The 22,066-nt window shown below is 39.7% G+C and overlaps 1 protein-coding gene across 1 annotated transcript in view; it reads left to right on the top strand.

Moving 5' to 3' along the window:
- ltbp3 (latent transforming growth factor beta binding protein 3) overlaps positions 1 to 16,834 on the top strand; it is a 90,627-nt gene extending 73,793 nt beyond the window's left edge. The window contains exons 15-28 of the mRNA XM_061898361.1: positions 451 to 573; positions 738 to 860; positions 969 to 1,088; positions 1,394 to 1,522; positions 3,644 to 3,814; positions 4,057 to 4,137; positions 4,300 to 4,428; positions 5,710 to 5,847; positions 5,929 to 6,069; positions 10,113 to 10,241; positions 11,268 to 11,429; positions 11,506 to 11,595; positions 11,670 to 11,798; positions 16,052 to 16,834. Of these exons, the coding sequence (XP_061754345.1) occupies positions 451 to 573; positions 738 to 860; positions 969 to 1,088; positions 1,394 to 1,522; positions 3,644 to 3,814; positions 4,057 to 4,137; positions 4,300 to 4,428; positions 5,710 to 5,847; positions 5,929 to 6,069; positions 10,113 to 10,241; positions 11,268 to 11,429; positions 11,506 to 11,595; positions 11,670 to 11,798; positions 16,052 to 16,203 (1,817 nt within the window). The 3' untranslated portion in view covers positions 16,204 to 16,834. The remainder of the gene's footprint in view (positions 1 to 450; positions 574 to 737; positions 861 to 968; positions 1,089 to 1,393; positions 1,523 to 3,643; positions 3,815 to 4,056; positions 4,138 to 4,299; positions 4,429 to 5,709; positions 5,848 to 5,928; positions 6,070 to 10,112; positions 10,242 to 11,267; positions 11,430 to 11,505; positions 11,596 to 11,669; positions 11,799 to 16,051) is intronic.
- The last annotated feature ends 5,232 nt before the right edge of the window (positions 16,835 to 22,066 follow it).

Below are 22,066 nucleotides of genomic sequence, written 5' to 3'. Positions count from 1 at the left end.
TGAACAAAAGAAAATCTTTTTATTTTTTAAGCGGGTGTTGGTGTAATTAATTTATCTCTCCAGGTCACTGTACTTGTGTGTGCGTGTGTAAGTCTGTGTGTACGTGTGTATGTGTGTATGCGCAACTGGAAAAAAGCCTTGATAAAGAAACACTTTTTTCCATCAGATATTTTTGTCATGGATGCATCTGTCCAGGTCGTTTGTACATGCATATGGTTGTGAGTGACTGAAAGAAAAGCTCTGACTCACTTGGGTAGGAGTTGTTTGATTGCACATGCTCTGCCAAGCCGCAGACTCATTTATATATTTGATTTATTATTCAATTCAAAACATTCTTGTAATGCCCGCACAGAGGCATTACATTTCTATGTGATGATCTCGCATCCACTTGGAGTTCAGAAAATAGCCAGACATAAATTAACAACAAATCTTCATGTGTTTTTCCACCAGACATAAACGAGTGCCAAAAACCTGGTATCTGTTCTAACGGGAGATGTGAGAACCTTTCTGGAACGTACCGCTGCTTATGTAATGAGGGATTCCTACCATCTGTTGACAGCAAGAGCTGCAGTGGTTAGTAAATTGATGAGCGGAACGCAACACATCACAGGTTGCCATAGTGACATAGGTCCACTTCATATTTTGCAGCACAGCATTTTTTTTTCTTGAACACGTTCTAGTTTTGTTTCATCAATTATGTTATCAAAATAATTGTACCTGACTTTTGCGGTCCTCAGACATCGACGAGTGTGAGGATGTCAGACTCTGTGCGAACGGTCACTGCATCAATACTGAAGGATCCTTCCAGTGTCAGTGCTACTCGGGTTACCAGCGCACGCAGGAAGGCAGTCACTGTGAAGGCATGAATTATTCACCTTTACTTTTATAGTTCGCATAAAAGTCCATCATTTACTTCGGCCATCTCCATTTCAAGCATCATGCATTATGTCCCATTGTTGTCCGTACAGATATCAATGAGTGCGAAAGGCCATCAAACTGTCAAAGGGGACGATGTATCAACAATATGGGCTCATACAGCTGCGAGTGCCAGAAGGGTCACACTCTGATTGGAGGCCGGCGCTGCCAAGGTCGACCGTCTTAAATCCTAAGTGACCTGCATGATGCTCCCCAGTTTATTGCCAATGATTATTCATTAATGGAACCTAAGATTGTAATGCAGTGTGAAGCTTTGTTTCTCTATAGGAAGGAGCATTTCTTCTTGTGTTGCATAACTATTATTTGTCATTGAGGTCTATATTTAAATTGTCTGAGCAAATACAACAATAACCCAATGTTTTCCTACTGTAATCTGCAAAAAAAAACATTCTTTATCAACTCAGATGGTGTTTGGACAGGAATCACAAACTTAGATCTGGTGTTGTTTCCCTTTCAGACATAGACGAATGTGCCGCCGACAGAGGTCTGTGCCAGCCGTATGGCTCCTGTGAGAACAGGCCTGGCTCGTATGTGTGTGTCTGCAATCACGGCTATGTCCTCTCGGAAGACAAACACAGCTGCGAGGGTAAGCTTCCGCTTATTCCCCGCAGCATTTCTTGAGGCCGCGTTCATCCCGGAGCTTTAACCAGGCCGGGATATCAGATTCCTCCCTTTCCCAGACTCGGATCAAACCAACTGTGTAGGCTTGTATACGTTTAAAGCACTGAAAATAGCAATTCCCCAAAGAAATTGTGTGTGAATCCAGGCTGCAAAAATGTGAATCGTTATTTATTTAGCTTAGAATTCAGAATGTGATTCTTTGGACCATTTTTTTTTTCACACATGCACAATTTTTTACGATATTAATTATATACATTTGACCGACAATAGAGCTTTTAGTAATATCGTTACATCATGATAATGCATGTTGATGACACATTTATTGCTGCATCCTGCAAACTTGACAGCGACAAGCGAACAAACGCATCCTCATCACAATGTAGCATTCTTGCTAGCGGCCTATGTCCCGCCATTGTACAAAGCAACTTAAAAGTCAGAAATCTTTGCCTCCACGGAAAGTGTCCTTGTCACTGGGGGACGAGGAACAGCTAAACATGCTACACTACACACTGTAGGAGAGCGCTTGAATGTGAACAAATGTGTGCAGATCAATACAAATATCAACAGTAACTTTACGTAGTATCAGTATATATATGGTTGATACTACAGTAAGGAGAGCAATCATTTTTATTATCAAAAATATATTTGTTGTTTTTGTTTACAAACTCTGAAGTAAGTCCTTGGACACAAGACAGCTTTAAGGGGGTACGGGGGATGGAGGGATTTGAATAAGAAACAATTTTAGCAAGTCCATCCAACCATTTTCTCCCGCTTGTCCCTTTCGGGGTCGCGGGGGGTGCTGGAGCCTATCCCAGCTGCATTCAGGCGGAAAGCGAGGTATACCGTGGTGCCATCTGGTGTTTTTGTTAAAATTAAAGAACCGATGATTGTCACACACACACTAGGTGTGTTTAAATTTGTCCTCTGCATTTGACCCATCCCCTTGTCCACCCCCTGGGAGGTGAGGGGAGCAGTGGGCAGCAGAAGTGGCCACGCCCGGGAATATTTTTTGGTGATTTAACCCCCAATTCTAACCCTTGATGCTGAGTGCCAAGCAGGGAGGTAATGGGTCCTATTTTTATAGTCCTTGGTATGACTCGGCCGGGGTTTGAACTCATAACCTAGGCCACTGAGTAGTATGTCTGATTATAATTGTGATTAAAAAAAAACATTTTATTTTAGCATACCGTATTTCCTTAAATTGCTGCAGGGCATAAAGTATGCGCCTGCCTTGAATTACTGCCGGGTCAAACTCGCTTCGCAAAATAATTAGCGCCTGCTTAGTATTACCGCCTGGTCAAACTCTTGACGTCACGAATGACACTTCCCCTGTCATCATTTTCAAAAGGGAGGAGGCTGATTTCAACGCCGGTAATTTGAAATCGCATAAAGGGAAGAAGATTAAGAGCTGTTCAGTAGGATTTAAGGTCCAAGCGTACATCACACTCAAATTTTTACTGCATGCCTTTGGTAAGTGCCGGAGTGAGAAGAGGTTTTAAATCAAATAGCGCCCCTGCGGCAATTCAAGGAAATACGGTATTCATATGCGCTTAGAAAATGTGTCCCCATTACTCATAAGTACAACATGAAATTTACAGATTGTCAAAACCATTTATTTGGGTAAAATGTCACAGGTTACATTACTAACAACATCTTTGACGATCAAGACATGACATCCAGTGGACACATTTAGAGCCGCAGTTTCTTTCATTCAAAAAGTTGCGCTCATTTTTATACTTAACAAACGCGTCACACAGGCCGGGTAAAACCGTATCGGCTGTACATTTGACTCCCCTGATATACAGTTTACAGGACAGTGGGAATAGCAGCACCGCACACAGTGTTAACAGATAACAGAACTAGTGGGAGGAAAACAATAGATGCATAATAATGCTGAAGAAATTATGTTTGAATGTGAATTGAGATGTTCAGCTCAAGTGTGAAATGCAAGGAAATGTCAATGCTGAGGCAGGAAATGAATTAAGCTTTGCATTTATAACACAGCCTTGCATACCAATATATTACATTACGTATAACCGTGTTGTTCGAAATCTCGTCATGTGATTGCCTATATTTGTTCTTCCAGCAGTTGAAACGCTAATGGATGAGAAGAAGGAGTGCTACCTGAACTTAGATGACACCGTGTTCTGCGACAGCGTCCTGGCCACCAACGTCACCAAGCAGGAGTGCTGCTGCTCCATTGGGGTGGGGTGGGGGGACCACTGTGAGATCTACCCATGCCCCGTTTCTCACTCAGGTACAACCAAAGCATGTTTGACAGTTACTGTATATTCTCTCTTTATAGATTCATTGTCATTCAAAAGTCAGTTAATCTGAGATGACCTCATTAGTCAACACTGATTGTTTTGTTTGCGGTACGTATACATGTTCGTTAAATAAATAATTGAAGAATGCGTGGTAGGACACACATGACCGTGAATTTCTAGTCCCATATAGCTTCTGAGTAAAGGTCTGTATTAAATCTATTTTGTTGTCCAGCGGAGTTCCACTTCCTGTGTCCAAACGGGCAAGGTCTCTACTATGATGAAGGACTCATGTATAGCCGGCCCGCATACCAGGGTAAGTATTGTCGTCTCTGTTGCACCTTTTCCGCCCAACCTGTTTTAAACTGTCCCCGTGGACCACTGCCCTAAAGAATATTTTGTTTGTCACCTTACACAACCGTAGTGTTGTGACACTTGCATAATTATTACAGTTGTCATCGCCTCCTTCTTTTTACAGATATTGACGAGTGTTCTTTGTTCGCTGATGAAATCTGTAAGAAGGGCCGCTGTCAGAACACGCAGCCAGGTTATGAGTGCTACTGTCAACAGGGCTTCTACTATGACAGCAACCTTCTGGAGTGCATTGGTAGGTGTCTGAAGGGCTGCAGTGCTACTATTCTATGTTCATAGCTTTGTGTCATACGTATATCAGTACAACACATGACAGTGAATTCAACAAAAAATAAATTGGCTTCATAATTTTGCTCTATTGTTTAATTACTTGACGCCAAAATACTGGTTTGCTTGTGTAAACAATAGACCCTGAATGTAAGATTACATGTTTTTTAGTTAACAAAATTACACTAGAAAACTTAAATAAAAGTGTAATAATAAATTGTTAATATTAAATAGAAAATGTATGTTCGAGTAAGTGGGAACATTAAGTAAATTAAATATATATATACATTTATTTAATTGGTTGGAGGTAGTCTGGGTGAGGCTGGGCCGCACTAAGTATTTCCTTCAAAATCACATTTTTAACCACGTGACTAAATGTGTTAACTACTTCTACCAGCAACTGCAGTGACCTTGAGCTATGGTTGTTGCAAATTTGAAAATAAATGTAAAAAGAAAAATTACATTTATTTTGACACTGTTGTATTCTCTGTAGGGCAGCATAGTCAAACAGGGGTTAGTGTGTGTGCCTCACAATATGGTCCTTCTGTGTGGAGTTTGCATGTTCTCCCTGTGACTGCGTGGATTCCCTCCGGGCACTCCGGCTTCCTCCCACCTCCAAAGACATGCACCTGGGGATAGGTTGATTGGCAACACTAAATTGGCCCTAGTGTGTGAATGTGAGTGTGAATGTTGTTTGTCTGTCTGTGTTGGCCCTGCGATGAGAAGGCGACTTGTCCAGGGTGTACTCCGCCTTCCCCCCAAGTGCAGCTGGGATAGGCTCCGGCACCCCATCCACCTCGAGAGGGACAAGCAGTAGAAAATGGTAGATGGTTGGAATCATCTGTAAAAAAGCCTCTGTCGATTTTATGCCAAAATATTTGGCAGCTCAGTCGCGAGAATTTTATTGTAACAGTTACGGAGTTGTTGTTTTATTTTGGTTTTTTTAACTTTAAATGGAAAAACACTACCACTATTATTTTTACAGTAAAATTATCGCAACTGAGCTGCCTGCTTTTTCTTACTGTAAAATATTTAGTCTGTAAATGTTCCTGTGAATGGAAAAACGGTGGCACTTTTATTTTTTTATATTCAAACAGTAATTCTGGCGATTGACCAAGCATTTTTTATCTGTAAAATCAGACTTTTTTTTTTTCTGTGTAACTTACCCACAGGAAAATGTGCCTGCGGGTGGCAAATTTGAGACCCCTGACATACTACCGGTAATCTGTTCTCGCCTCCTCTGCCTCAGATGTGAACGAATGCCATGACGAGTCTCTATGCACAAATGGCCGTTGCATCAACACTGAAGGATCCTTCTACTGCAACTGTAAGCAACCCTGGACTCCAGACTCTAACAAAAAGAAATGTGTGCTAGCAGCAGTCGTTGGTGAGTGAGTTAAAATCTTTTCGCACCTTATAGTCATTCATCCACCCGAATCCGCGATGTTTATTTCATAATATTGTGCAGATGTGAATGAGTGTGAAGACCCTGCCAATTGTAAGAACGGTCTTTGTGTGGACACACCGGGGTCTTACCACTGCATCTGTTCCCCGCCACTGACCCTCGCCATTGACCGGAACAGATGTGTGACTCCCGAGGAGCAGGCCGGTGAGTCCAGAACTTCATTTTAGAAACCTGTCATCTCAGTGGTTACAAAGAGATCTGTCTCCGAAATACAGCAAAACATATAAATCACATAACATAGTATTGGCTTTCTGGTGTGGTGCATTCTTCCAAATCACTGCAAGAGGTAAGAATTATGTGTAAAAAACGTTAAGAACAGGTACTATATACACTTGCCAATCGCTTCAGTCAATGTGCCACATTTACACTGCTTTATCTGTCCCTAACATCAGTGGTCCCCAACCACCGGGCCGCGGACCGGTACCGGGTCGTGGCTCGATTGGTCCCAGGCCGCAGAAGAATTTTTAATTAATTTTTTATTTAAAAATTATTATTATTTTTTTTTTTAATTATTAAATCAACATAAAAAACACAAGATAGACTTCTAATTAGTCCACCAACCCAAAAAACCTCCCTTTTTCATGACAAAAAAAAAAACATTTGTTCCGCGAGCCACGGACAAATTATCAAGCGTTGACCGGTCCGCAGCTACAAAAAGGTTGGGGACCACTGCCTTACATGAGAGTTTATAGTCAAGTAAACTAAATAAAGAATTTAGCCATGCCCGGTGTACATGTGATGGTTAAAATAGTATGTATTTCTATCCCTAATATTGATATTTCTTCATTCTGGTATAAGGAATATACCTAATAGTACACCTTACATTGTCATTTTGCATTCTTCTTGCCTGTGTTGGTCTTATCTATTTTCTCCCTTTACAGTAAATAACAATATTAATTAGAAAACATCCCTAAAAAGTGCTGCAGCTATAAAGTCCACCAATGGAGTTATCATAGATGTTAAAGCCTCTACTCGATTATATGCAGTCATCTACAGTATATTGCTAATTCTAAAAATAAACATTAGCATGAACAACTGCGGCTGTAGGCAACCTCTCAAAGTTGTGTTTTAATGAACTCCACTTGATGTCAGTTGCTGCATTTAGTCCAGCAGCACTGGACACAATGTTGGTGTGATACTTGTGTATGTTACATTTCCTGTACTCGTGTTTGCAATAAACTTAGCAGTGTTAGTGCTGGATAACAATTTGCTCCTTAGTTCTATTACAACATTGGTACTGTTGCTGCTATGTTGTTCTGTGTAATTGGTATTTGTTACAGACCCCTGCATGGGATTCTTTGTTTAGGCACTCGATTCCATGGAAGGCTGATATCAAATTAAAAAAAAAGGTATTTTCTTGTATTTTAGTCAATCATTTACAAAAGATAAACATAGTAGGCTATCAGAACTAGCAGCTACACATCAGCTAATCATACTATAACAGCAAAAAATGAGCAAAAAATTAGGCTATAATCTGGCACATTAACATTTTATATGTCCAATAATGTGTATTATCCCATGTACTATAACAAAGGAGTTGTAATATCCAACCATTAACAAGCTTATTGGTGGGACAGGTGAAAGTTAAGGCGGAGACAGTGCGGTAGTTTACAAATTAGCTATTGTTTCTGTGCTGCCCGGTAGCAAATGCATCACGGACCGGTGGTTGGGGACCACTGCTATAGCACACAAGCTAATCATACGGAATAACTGTCATTATTTGAAAACATATTGGCATCAATACAAACAAGTATCAAATAATTCAAAGCCAAAACATATTTATTAACATAGTTGGAGGCTGTTGTGACTGATCACATGATACCGATATTCCGTCATACTGACCTTACCTTGGTATAATAGCTACGATGTATTAGCTTGCATTGAATAAAGCTGTGTCTAGCACAAAAAGACTCATGAACTTTACTTAAAATCTATATCCAGTTCTCCTCAGATAGGGTTACTCCTACATCACCCTCTGAGACTCAGGGCGTAAAAGAAAAATGTTATTGTAAATACGTGTAATTGATCCTTCTAAAGTCAGATGTGGTGTCAAAAAAACATCTGCAATTGTGTCAGTCGGGCAGTTTTGGAACCTGGGAAAATGAATACGAACAAAACTGCGCATCCGGAAATATCTAAACAAGTGTTGTTTACTGAGTGAAAATGTATCACAAAGTTGCTGGAGAGAGGCAAAAATGTTGTCAATGTACATATCTTTACTGCTGTTGATCCTCAAATTTGACAATCTTCAAAAGGCACTATTATTGACAAGAGAGGGAGGGAAAGCATGGTTAGCAGTGATGAGTGCAAGATAACAAATTGTCTGTAAACCAAAATAGCGCTTGAAATGAACCCAAATTCTGAATGAGGTTTTTATGATTGGGTTATTTCGTAGAAGTAGAAGAGTGGATGGGAGAGTGAACCAGAGCCCTAAGAAATACGGGTTTAGTTGAGTTAGCCTTCATAACCAGCCATAACGGAGGGGGATGAAATGCTTCATACTGCAGCCAATATTTAAGAATTCTAATGTTGGTGGCTGAGAAGTAAAACCTAAAGTTTGGTAGTGCTTATCCTCCCGACGATTTGGGTCATTGTAAATATTGTTTACGGATTCTGTGAGTCTTTTTATTCCAGATGAAATCTAAAATCTAATTTACAAAAGACGGACTGAGGGAGAAAAAGTGGTATACAGTGCAACAAATTAGGAAAATACGGAAGTACAGTCATTTTACTTAGTAATTTAGTACATTTAATAAGAACAATTAAGTGCTGTATTGATGCACATTATGTCCAGGCTTTCACAGGCTATATAAAATGCTGCGGGTTGAGCTTGACACGTGTGGTCTAGCACAGTGGTTTTCAACCTTTTTTCAGTGATGTACCCCCTGTGAACATTTTTTTTAATTTAAGTACCCCCTTCAGAGCAAAGCATTTTTGGTTGAAAAAAAGAGATAAAGAAATAAAATACAGCACTATGTCATTAGTTTCTGATTTATTAGATTGTATAACAGTGCAAAATATTGCTCCCTTGTAGTGGTCTTTCTTGAACTATTTGGGGGAAAAAAGATATAAACATAACTAAAAACTTGCTGAAAAATAAACAAGTGATTCAATTTTAAATAAAGATTTCTACACAAAGAAGCAATCATCAATTTAAAGTGCCCTCTTTGGGGATTGTAATAGAGATCCATCTGGATTTATGAACTTAATTCTAAACATTTCTTCACAAAAAATAAATCTTTAACATCAATATTTATGGAACATGTCCACAAAAAAATCTAGTCGTCAACACTGAATATTGTATTGTTGTATTTGTTTCACAGTTTATGAATTTACATTCATATTTTGTTGAAGTATTATTCAATAAATATATTTATAAAGGATTTTTGAATTGTTGCTATTTTAGAACATTTTTTAAAAATCTCACGTACCCCTTGGCATACCTTCAAGTACCCCCAGGGGTACTCGTACCCCCATTTGAGAACCACTGGTCCAGCACAATGAAAGTAGACTAAAGCTGAGCATAAGTTGTAAAGTTAAAACTTACAGTTGTGAAAGTGAGGCTTTGTGGTTATAATTTGTTTGATTTTTGAGTCCGCTGCCATAATCTAAAAGCCTTCATGACAATACATTCCACCTATGACTGATCGTAATATGGTGCTGCTTTCCATGAATACCTGGAAAGTTTGAATTGACTATCATTCAGTAATGACTGACATGTTTGTTGATGACAAAGTGCTGCTAAAGGACTACCCCTGTTGTTTTATTGGCTGCGCGCTCACACACTATTTCTATGTTTTGGGCATGCTATAGCTTTCCAAACCTTACACAAGCTTCATGGTATTATTGTTTATTGTTGTTGCAACTGTCTTCTACTCAAGAATCAGGGCATGACTTGTATGGCGTGTACACGCAGGCAGGGGGTGGACATTCACTCCCTGGACACTTAAGCACAACCAAATCAACTCCAATAAAAGAAGTGACTTTAAAAAACACATCATGCCTTTGCAAAGTTTTAGGTGAATGGATTGATATGATATGAAATGAACCTAATGAAGTGTCCAAGGAATGTTTCATGAAAGCTTTTGTTGATTTTACTAAATCAGCATTTGTGATCTACCTGCCAATAAGAGCGGGCCCCAAACAGATGTTCGTACTGTAACCAGTGAATGTGGTGCCCTTTGCAGATGTGAATGAGTGCCAGGATCCCTCCTACTGTAGGAATGGGAGGTGTGAGAACACGCCCGGCTCTTTTCACTGTTTTTGTGACCCTCCTCGCACCTTCAGTGCGGAGCTGAAACAGTGCGTCTACGACGGTGGGTAAATTCAGCATCCGCCTGTTTCAAGTCCCTGTAGACACCTGGTGCTTCTTTCCAATTGTGTTCCAATTCCTCCCAATTTTCATAGCTTTGTGAGATTTGTGATTTGCTTAATTTATCTGGACTATTAAATACCTTCTTATTAAGCAAATAAGAGATCGTATTTAGTTGTGCTATATAGTCACTGGCACTCATTCAATTTCTTTTATATGCAATATTAGAGGATTTTATAAATGGTAACAGTACATTTGTCCCTCTTATTTTAATTGGAATCTAATATTTTCATAACCTTGAGCATGAAAAAAACTGTCTACGACCTTTTAATCAGTTTTTCAACGTTAGGAGAGCCCTTTAGACATGAAATAACACAATTTAGTTACCTTCACACTCTTTTAATCTTGTCTAGTAATGCTGGCTCAGGCTGAGCCAATCAGTGGCCACGATAATTAACAACGTGCACTGATTGGTTTGGTCTCCTCTAGTGGCCAATAATAATGTAGTAACGATATTTTTTGTCTATTTAGACATTTTAATTCAATTTATTCTTAATTTAGGCCAAACAAATTGTAGAATATGCCTTAAAAAATAAAATATACAAAAATAATAATTCATAAAAATACTTATGTGCAGAAGTTGCAATATTTGAAGTGTGTTGTGTACACAATAATAAACTACTATTAAAGCAATACCCTTCAAACCTGAACATTGTTATTTTTGTAAAGGCATTATTTGAATGAATAGTGTGCCTAATGAAGTGTCCAATGAGTGTATATGCAGTTATGGTGATCAATTAGTTCAGTTATTGTCTTTTTTAAAGGTCAAAGACTGTCTATATAAAGATGCACGTGACGGTATGTAAATTGTTGCGATTTAAAGTAATTTTAAGTAAAATGTATAATGTTAACACATTAGGAAATGGCAGATGCAATAATGAAAAGATTTTTATTATATTTTTGGCTTTCCTTCCCAGGATACAGTTCTGATTGAACCACTGTTTCTTCTTTTCCTCCTTGTTTTCACCAGATCGCACGGCAGCCTACAAGGATGTGTGTTTTTTGCAGGTGGACGAGGGCTTGATCTGCACCGAGCCCAGAAGCGTCATGTTAGTGACCTACTCCGAGTGCTGCTGCCACTACGGCCGTGGCTGGGGGCCCGAGTGCAACACCTGTCCACCAAGAAATTCAGGTGAGCGACCCTGCATTAATAATCACTTTTGGTTCTCCCGTCGGTTTCCCTAAAGACGACCGCTTTTTCCAAGCAGAGATGTTCAACCATTTGTGTGAGATGCACCTAGAGACAGAGTCTGATGGAGAGCAAGATTTCCTGGCAGCTTTCGCTAATTATAATCCAGGTTGAAGCATACACTCGCCACCCATGTCTTTTTTTTTCCTCTCTGTCTCACCTTGTTAAAATGATCTCTCATAGGTGACAGTTCAGAGGAGGACTCAGACGAATGCAGCTGTACAAACGGTCACTGTGTGCGCTCCTATCTGAGCACTATGTGTGAATGTAACCAAGGATTCAGGTTGGATCACTCCCACACCCGCTGTATAGGTTTGTATTTGTTATTGTCTTATATTTATACAAAAAACAAAACCATTGAAGTTGCCACATTGTGTAAATGGTAAATAAAAACCGAATACAATGATTTGGAAATGCTTTTTTAACTTCTTTTCAATTGAATAGACTGCAAAGACAAGATATTTAATGTTCGAACTGAAAAACTTATTTTAGCAAATACCCGTATTTTTCGGAGTATAATCGCTCCGGTGTATAAGTCGCACCTGCCGAAAATGCATAATAAAGAAGGAAAAAAAACATATATAAGTCGCACCGGGGTATAAATCGCATTTTTGTGGGAAATTTATTTGATAAAACCCAACACCAAGAATAGACATTTGAAAGGCAATTTAAAATAAATAAAGAATAGTGAACAACAGGCTGAATAAGTGTATGACGCATAAATAACCAACTGACAACGTGCCTGGTATGTTAACGTAACATATTATGGTAAGAGTCATTCAAATAACTATAACATAGAACATGCTATACGTTTACCAAACAATCTGTCACTCTTAATCGCTAAATCCAATGAAATATTATACGTCTAGTATCTTACGTGAATGAGCTAAATAATATTATTTGATATTTTATGGTAATGTGTTAATAATTTCACACATAAGTATGAGTCGCACCCCTGGCCAAACTATGAAACAAATTGCGACTTATAGTTTGACAAATACGGTAATCATTAAGTTAGAATTTAATGGCAGCAATACATTGCAGACAAGTTTTTGATGCTGTGCAGGTGGGGAAGTCTTTCCCATTCTTGCTTGATGTACAGCTTATGTTGTTCAACAGTCCGGCGTTCCCGTTGTGGTATTTTACGCTTCATAAGGCGCCACGCATTTTCAATGGGAGACAGGTTTAGACTACAGGCAGGGCAGTCTAGTACCCGCACTCTTTTACGATGAAGCCACGCTGTTGCTTGGCATTGTCTTGCTGAAATAAGCAGGGGCATCCATGAAAAAGACGTTGCTTGGATGGCAACATATGTTGCTCCGAAACATGTATGTCCCTTTCAGCATTAATGGTGCCTTCACAGATTTGTCAGTTACCAAAGCCTTGGCCACTAATACACTCCTATACCATCACAGACACTGGCTTTTGAACTTTGCTACTATATCAGTCATGATGGTTCTATTCCTTTGTTCCGGAGAACATGACATCCACAGTTTCCAAAAACAATTTGAAATGTGGACTTATCAGACTACAGAACACTTTTACACTTTGCATCAGTCCATCTTAGATGAGCTTGGACTCAGCGAAGCTGGTGACGTTTCTGGGTTTTGTTGATAAATGGCTTTCGCTTTGCATAGTAGAGTTTTAACTTGCACTTACAGATGTAGCGACCAACTGTAGTTACTGACAGTGGTTTTCTGAAGTGTTGCTGAGCCCATGTGGTGATATCCTTTACACACTAATGTCGCTTTATGATACAGTACCGCTGAGGGATAGAAGGGCACAGGCATTCAATGTTGGTTTTCGGCCTTGCCGTGCAGTAATTTTTCCAAATTCTCTGAACCTTTTGATGATATTACGGACCATAGATGGTGAAATCCCTAAATTCCTTGCAATAGCTCGTTGAGAAATGTTGTTCTGAAACTGTTTTGACTATTTGCTCACCCATTCGTTCACAAAGTGGTGACCCTCGCCCCATCCTTGTTTGTAAATGACTGAGCATTTCATAGAAGCTGCTTTTATACCCAATCATGGCACCCACCTGTTCCCAATTAGCCTGTTCACCTGTGGCATGTTCCCAATAAGTGTTTGATGAGCATTCCTCAACTTTCTCCGTCTTTTTTGCCACTCGTGCCAGCTTTTTTGAAACATGTTGCAGGCTTTAAATTCCAAAGAAGCTAATATTTGCAAAAAATAACAAAGTTTACCAGTTTGAACGTTTAGAAAAGAATAAATAAATAACTTAGATTTATATTGCGCTTTTCTAGACACTCAAAGCGCTCACAGAGAAGTGGGACTTATCATTCATTCACACCCGGTGGTGGTAAGCTACATCAGTAGACACAGCTGCCCTGGGGTAGACTGACGTTAAGTATCTTGTCTTTGCAGTCTATTCAATTGAATATAGGTTGAAAAGGATTTGCAAATCATTGTATTCTGTTTTTATTTACGATTTACACAACATGCCAACTTCACTGGTTTTGGGTTTTGTACTTAGAAAGTACATAGATGCATACTGTACTAATGATTGGTCTGTGATATTGCTTCCCTTTCTAAACAAACATCGGTTGGTCTATCAAACTATGGCCCGCAGGCCAAGTCCGACCCGCCAAAGTCTTAATGGCTGCTCGCGAGGCGTCACAAGTTAAACAAGAAGATTATATATTATGTATTTTAGCCAAAATTGTTTCCTCTGCAAGTTAGTTTGAATTGGGGAGTTTTGGCAGCCCTCATGTAGACGTCGATGGAATCACTAGGTAACGACCAGAAGTTATTTTTCAAGAACCTCCAGCACAGCATCAATATAAACTGTATGACCCAATCCAAACAACTTTCCTTACTCAAGGTATAAATGAACTATAACCAACAAATAAAGTCAACACACAATCACACGTACCACACATCCTGCTCATTGAACTTTGTGGACATTATAAAACACATATATATGATTTAAAATTACGCATATATATATATATATATATATATATATATATATATGTATATGTGTGTATGTATATACATATATATATATATATATATATATATATATATGTATATATATATATATATATATGTATATGTGTGTATGTATATACATATATATATATATATATATATATATGGAGCCATCAGCGTGCATGATGGGTAATATATGCAAAACACTCTCTCCACACTTCCCCATGTTTGGAGCATTTTGGCTGCCTGATATTTCTGATTGATTACAAAACTTTAAAGAAGTCATCAGAGAATTAATAAGGTAGGATTTGAACTTTCACATACTCCTCATATTCAATGTTTTATCGTTTATACTTCTTATTGCATTGTCGTCTCGGTCTGGTGTGGGGGTGTTGTTAAAGTGGAAGTAAATTATAAATAAATGATAAATGGGTTGTACTTGTATAGCGCTTTTCTACCTTCAACGTACTCAAAGCGCTTTGACACTACTTCCACATTTACCCATTCCCACACACTGATGGCGGGAGCTGCCATGCAAGGCGCTAACCAACACCCATCAGGAGCAAGGGTGAAGTGTCTTGCTCAGGACACAACGGAAGTGACGAGGTTGGTACTTGGTGGGGATTGAACCAGGGACCCTAGAGTTGCGCACGGCCACTCTTCCACTGCGCCATGCCGTCCCAAAGTAGTAAGTAATTGCGATGTGGCCCTCAATGAAAATGAGTTTGACATCCCTGATCTATTTTATATTGCGAACATCAGTTGGTTTATTTGTCATTCCTTACCTATAGCAACACCTGTGATTTGTTCAGTCCATCCATCCATCCATTTTCTACCGCTTATTCCCTTTTGGGGGAGCGGGGGGCGCTGGCCCCCACCTCAGCTACAATCGGGCGGGAGGCGGGGTACACCCTGGACAAGTCGCCACCTCATCGCAGGGCCAACACAGATAAACAGACAACATTCACACTCACATTCACACACTAGGGCCAATTTAGTGTTGCCAATCAACCTATCCCCAGGTGCATGTCTTTGGAGGTGGGAGGAAGCCGGAGTACCCGGAGGGAACCCACGCATTCACGGGGAGAACATGCAAACTCCACACAGAAAGATCCCGAGCCTGGATTTGAACCCAGGACTGCAGGAACTTTGTATTGTGAGGCAGACGCACTAACCCCTCTTACACCGTGGAGCCCGATTTTTTCAGTCATGTAATGTTATTGTAATGTGTCTATTGGTCAGTGTATTTACCAGTCATATATGCAGCACTGTGTGTGGTCATTCATATCATGTCACGTTTTATGCAAATGTTAGTCAGTCTATATCAGTCACAACATGCAGCAGTAGTGATTGGTCCGTTGCATTGCATCTCTTTTCTTTCCAGTTATTACATATCGCAAAACGTGCCATTTTCAATCAATCAATCAATGTTTATTTATATAGCCCTAAATCACAAGTGCCTCAAAGGGCTGCACAAACCACAACTTGGTCAGTTGTGTCACCTTCGATGCTACTAACATTGGTCGCCTTAAATGTCAATCATGCTTTGAAACATTTAATTTAGTTACAACAGATCTTCAATGTTTGTTTCTGTGTTTTCTTCCCTCCAGACGTTGACGAGTGTACAGAACAAGGAATTCGCATGAATCCATGCAAGAACGCTCGCTGTGTGAACACGGTGGGCTCATACAAGTGCTACTGCAAACACGGCTTTGTGGCCACGCGCAGGCCAAACATATGTGTGCGCCGCAGAACCCAATAACCCTTGGCACATTGCTCTTATATATCCATTTGTATGCAACACACACTCAAGCACTGCACATGCTGTACATACGCCTGTCTTTGAAATGACAACACAGAACTGTGTACCCACAGTCAACGTGGGAGGAGCCCTGTCAAAACAAACAAGATGTAAGCTCCTCCCTGTGCCTTATTTTACCTTTTGTTTAATAATAAATGTAAATTATGTGTTTTTGTAAGTAATTATTTCGAACTTGCTCATTTTTGCTTAGCCCATTTGAGATTTGTACATTGTAAGGAGGCCAAACGCTTCTTTAAATCTTTTCGTCCACATTCATTATATTTAAGTCTAAATTGCCCTCTTTTGAATTGTGTTATTCAAACGCAGATTGTTGGTTTTGTGTTGTTGTACAGTTTGTGGATTGAGAGTTGCTGTCCATTTTTTTTTTTGTTTATGTAAAATATGAGAGACCTGAAGTTTGTGTATAATTTGACATGTGCACCTAGAAAAAAAAAGACCATGCACTTAGCCATGAATGGGAATGTTTGCCAACTGTAGCTGACTTTGGTACGCCAAGAATGTTTTGCTGCATCAGACCATTTTGACAACTTTTTAGGGTAAGAATTTTAATAATAAAAAACATTTCAACCTGTTTGTGTATTTACTCTGTACAGAATGTGTTTAGATTTGAGGATATGTTCGGGCTTTTAGATCACTGATATATTTATTAAACCTGCAGTGTGCTGGCAACTTTTTCATCAATCTTATGAGACTTGAACAAAGTCTGCCTCTTTTTTTAGGACCAAAATTAAAAGATGTATTTTCCTTGAAAAAAAATTATAGTTTGGGGAACCTTGAAATAACTTGGGCTGTCAAAATTAACGTGTTAATGTGGATTGACCATCATTATTTATCTATATACTCATTTTGCTCTTGCAAAAAAACATAAATATAGATTTTAAAATAATGATATTTAGTCCTTATTAATGACAAATAATCCACTGCAACCCTGTGATTAAAGGGCCCCTCTAATGTTGACCACATTGACTCTTGTTTTATACGTTTGTAGTTGTGGAACTAAAATTGTAAAATTGCCTGCTGATATCACCCACAGAAGACTGGAGGCAATTTCATATTGTGTAGAATGGGTTCGGGTAGCATCTTCATCCGGACTTGTGTTATTTTCACAAAGAACTTGAAGTAATGATCATATATGTTTGCCAGATTCATTGTTTCAGGTTGCAGAAATACAACTAAAGAAGCCTGCATACATTTTCAAATAATGGGAATATGAGGACAGTCTAATTGACTCACACAAAATGAGACGGACCAATTGAGAAGAGTGTAATTTTCAGCGATCATTTTAATGATTCTGACTCCAAAGAAGAAGGGTTTTCGTTGGACTTTGGATGGAACAAATCTAAAGACTCAAGTCAAATACCATGCCAAAATATCAGGAGGACTCTCAAGGGGAGACTCCGGCGCTAAAAAACTAGAATAAAAAAAGGTAAGACACTATTATTTTGCGTCTTCTACTGATGTTTTCCTCAAGATTCTTGAGGAAATGCTGAACGAGCATGAGGAAACAGGCTATGGCGTCTATGAAAGAGGAGATGGGAGTCCAGAAAATACATTATACATACAAGTATAAATACAGTACAGGCCAAAAGTTTGGACACAACTTCTCATTCAATGTGTTTTCTTTATTTTCAGGACTATTTACATTGTCATCATCGGCGATCACTCGAAAGAGTATGACGATCCTCCTTGTAGAAGTGTATCCCTTTATGGAGGATGCCTGTGCGTGAATTTGTTTCACGTGGGGAGACTGGTGTACATACAGTCACCACACAATCCTTGGCAAGAATCAGGTCAGGGTCCAGTGGCATGGAGTCCAAGACGACTGGGGACTCTTTTCTGCTGCAGCATTCTTTCGCCATCGCAGCCATTGTGGTAGTTCTTAAATCTACCGTCTTCCGCCTGCTCCGCCGTTGAGGTCTTCACCGTATATCTGGCTAGGGGGCAGTCAGGTAGATTGTCACTGAAGGCATCAAAAATATGAATGAAGTGAATTATATTTATTTAGCGCTTTTTTTCTAGTGACTCAAAGCGCTTTACATAGTGAAATCCAATATCTAAGTTACATTTAAACCAGTGTGGGTGGCACTGGGAGCAGGTGGGTAAAGTGTCTTGCCCAAGGACACAACGGTAATGACTAGGATGGCGGAAGCGGGGATCGGACCTGTAACCCTCAATTTGCTGGCACGGCCGCTCTACCAACCGAGCTATACCGCTATACCCCGAATGACCACATGTGGAGTTATGTACTGAACATGTTTTATATTCTAGTTTCTTCAAAATAGCCGCCTTTTGCTCTGATTACTTTTTAGCACACTCTTGGCATTCTCTCGATGAGCTTCAAGGGGTAGTCACCTGAAATTGTTTTCACTTCACAGGTGTGCTTGAAGCTCATCGAGAGAATGCCAAGAGTGTGCAACGCAGTAATCACAGCAAAGGGTGGCCATTTTGAAGAAACTAGAATATAAAACATGTTTTCAGCTATTTCACCATTTTTTGTTAAGTATATAACTCCGCATGTGTTCATTCATAGTTTTGATGCCTCCAGTGACAATCTACAATGTAAAGAGTCATGAAAATAAAGCAAACGTATTGAATGAGGAGAAGGTGTGTCCAAACTTATGGCCTGTACTGTGTGTGTGTGTGTGTGTATGTATATATATATATATATATATATACATATGTATATATATATATGTATATATATGTATATATATATATATATATATATATATATATATATATATATATATATATATATATATATATATATATATATATATACTGTATATATATATATAAAATCTGTATTGGGTATAGTGTGGATCCATCCTGTAAGGTGTGATCACCTAGTAGACGTTGCCTCACTCTCTACTGCATCCTGGGATGGAATACATGTGAACTGGAGGTGACGTCAAACAAAACAATATATATATATATATTTTCAAATATATTTTATAGAATTTTGCAGACAGTACAGCAAGATTAATTATGGCAACAACAAGTTGAGGCATCTGCACATTTTACAAAATGTAACATAAAAAACCAAACCCTTACAATACCCACCCACTCAGGTCCCAAGGTAATTGTACCCTAGTGTCCATAACAGATGTAAGACACACATGAATATATGCAAACATAGATTCAATCTAACAAAATATATTAACGATAAATAAATTAATAGATAAGGTAAAAGTTAGTTATATTTTTGTCCAGTTTTAGATCTCTGATCTTGTTCTGGACATGATGTGGAGTTTTTCCGCCCAAAGGTGCTAAGATGTTGGCCACATCCCTGTACTTGACAGTATTGTATGTCACAGAGTTAATGCTGCTGACAATGGGTCTGAGGGGAGCCCCATCTTTGTGTAATTTTGGAAAGCCATAAATGCCAGTGATGGTGGGGATAGGTTGATTGGCAACACTAATTTGACTCTAGTGTATGAAAGTGAGTGTGAATGTTGTCTGTCTGTCTGTGTTGGCCCTGCTATTGTCCAGGGTGTACCCCGCCTAGCGCCCGAATGCAGCTGAGATAGGCTCCAGTACCCCCCGTGACCCTGCAAGGGACAAGCGGTAGAAATCGGATGGATGGGTCTTTTGTGGGTATGATTGGTAATACAATGCCCGGTTGATGGCTTCTGACTTTTGTGGTATAAATATTTGGGGTTTTGGCACCAGCCGCAAGACTAGATCTGATCAATCTAAGTCTATGAGCATGAACTAATGAAGCTTACTTGGATGAGAGGCGAAACCTATTCTAAGACAAAGCAAACAGTCCAGTTGTGATCCATACTTGACATGTTTAGTGCCCACACATTAAGATGTTCCTCGTCCTGTGAGCGCAGAGAGTCACTGTGGCGCCGTATCCCCTCCATGTCCTGCTTTCATTCTGTCTAAACATGATGTAATTTAGATCTAGAGCGGAAGGGTGACTTTGGGCAACCAGTTTAGGTAGATAAGAAAGAGAGCGTGAGAGAGAAAAAAAATGGTTGAGCAACATTTACAACAGAAATAGCAGATAGGTGGCCTTTTGAGAGGACTCCGAAGGTGCTGAGAGGCTATAAATACATTTTAGTGGGTCACGCTGCCCGGAGAGTAACCTCCATTCTGCATCTGCTCAACTTAGGTCAGTGTTCTGCAGATTTTGTGGAAGCGAGGGGGACAAACATGACATTGCAAAATGACTCCTCTTTCTCTCCGTCTTGTGGGTAAAGCACAAACTTATTTTTAGACTTAGACTACATTTATTGTCATTCTAATTTGAACTTTACAGTACAGATAAGAACCACATTTCGTTGCATTAGCCTAGTGGTAGTGCAGGTTAAAAGAGCAATAAGGTGCAGAGTGCTTGCATTTACAAAAGAAGGTGCAGATATAAATGGATAGATTACTGTACTTTTTGTGGTTTTGGGGGCTCTGGGAATCACTCATAAGTCATCAGAAATGTTCTGATGACTATGCGATAGTTGGGTGTATTGAAGATGGTGATGAGGAAGAATACAGAGCACTGGTGGAGGACTTTGTCACATGATGTGGAAAAGAACCACCTCCAGCTCAATGTGACAGAGACCAAGGAGCTGGTTGTGGACCTGAGAACGAGGAAGAGTACTCCGGCGACCCCCGTTTCCATCAAGGTGGTGGATGTGGACATGATTGAGAATTATAAATACCTCGGAGTACACATCGACAACAAGCTGAATGGGTCAAAACTCACTGAGGCACTCTACAAGAAGCCTCTACTTCCTCAGGATGCTAGGATCCTTCAACGTCTGTACAAAGATGTTGAAGATGTTCTACGAGTCGGTGGTGGCGGGCGCCTTCTTGTACGCCGTGGCTTGCTGGGGTAGCGGACCTGAGAGAGAGGGACGCAAACAGGCTGGACAAGCTGGTAAGGAGGGCCAGTAACGTGGTGGGAGTGGAGGTAGACTCTCTTGCGGTGGTGTCAGAGAGGAGAAGTCTAGCAAAGCTCTTAACCATTATGGACAACACCTCCCACCCACTAAATTCGGATTTGGTGGAGAGAATGAGCACGTTCAGTGGAAGGTTCAGACTCCCTAAATGCAACACAGAACGACACAGGAAGTCCCTCATAAGACAGCCATCAGACTGTATAATGCATATGTTCCTTTTTGACTGTACTTGAATGTATAATAGACTGTATTTATATTATTCACATGTGAATAATGCTGTATAATAGACTGTATTTATATTATTCACATTTAAAAAATACCTAAGTGTTTATTGTTTATTGTGAGCGAACTGTGGTGCTGAATTTCCCCCAGGGATCAATAAAGTACTTTCTATTCTGTTCTCTTCTAATAATCCGGAGTTATTTGAACGCAGCATTGTTGTTGGGACATATGGTACAATACAATCAGCAAGATAGGATGGAGCTAGACCCTTTAATATTTTATACATAAGTAGTAAAACCGTAAAGTTGCATCTTAAGTGCACAGGAAGCCAGTGCAGGTGAGCCAGTACAGGCGTAATATGATCAAACTTTCTTGTTCTTGTCAAAAGTCTAGCAGCCGCATTTTATACCAACTGTAATCTTTGATATTTTATGTGTTTTTGTCTCTCATAATGATTGTGAGCCCTCCATCCTACCATTTTCTACCGCTTTTCCCGTTCAGAACGCGGGGGGTGCTGCAGCCTATCTCAGCTGCAATCGGGCGGAAGGCGGGGTACACGCTGGACAAGTCGCCAACATTTACACTCACATTCACACACTTGGGCCAATTTAGTGTTGCCAATCAACATTTCCCCAGTTGCATGTCTTTGGAGGTGGGAGGGAGCCGGAGTACCCGGA

Source organism: Nerophis ophidion, linkage group LG04, assembly GCF_033978795.1.
Source record: "Nerophis ophidion isolate RoL-2023_Sa linkage group LG04, RoL_Noph_v1.0, whole genome shotgun sequence".
Classification (NCBI taxonomy): domain Eukaryota; kingdom Metazoa; phylum Chordata; class Actinopteri; order Syngnathiformes; family Syngnathidae; genus Nerophis; species Nerophis ophidion.
The sequence above is the reverse complement of the archived record's forward strand: the minus strand, read 5'-3'. Positions and strand labels throughout refer to the sequence as shown.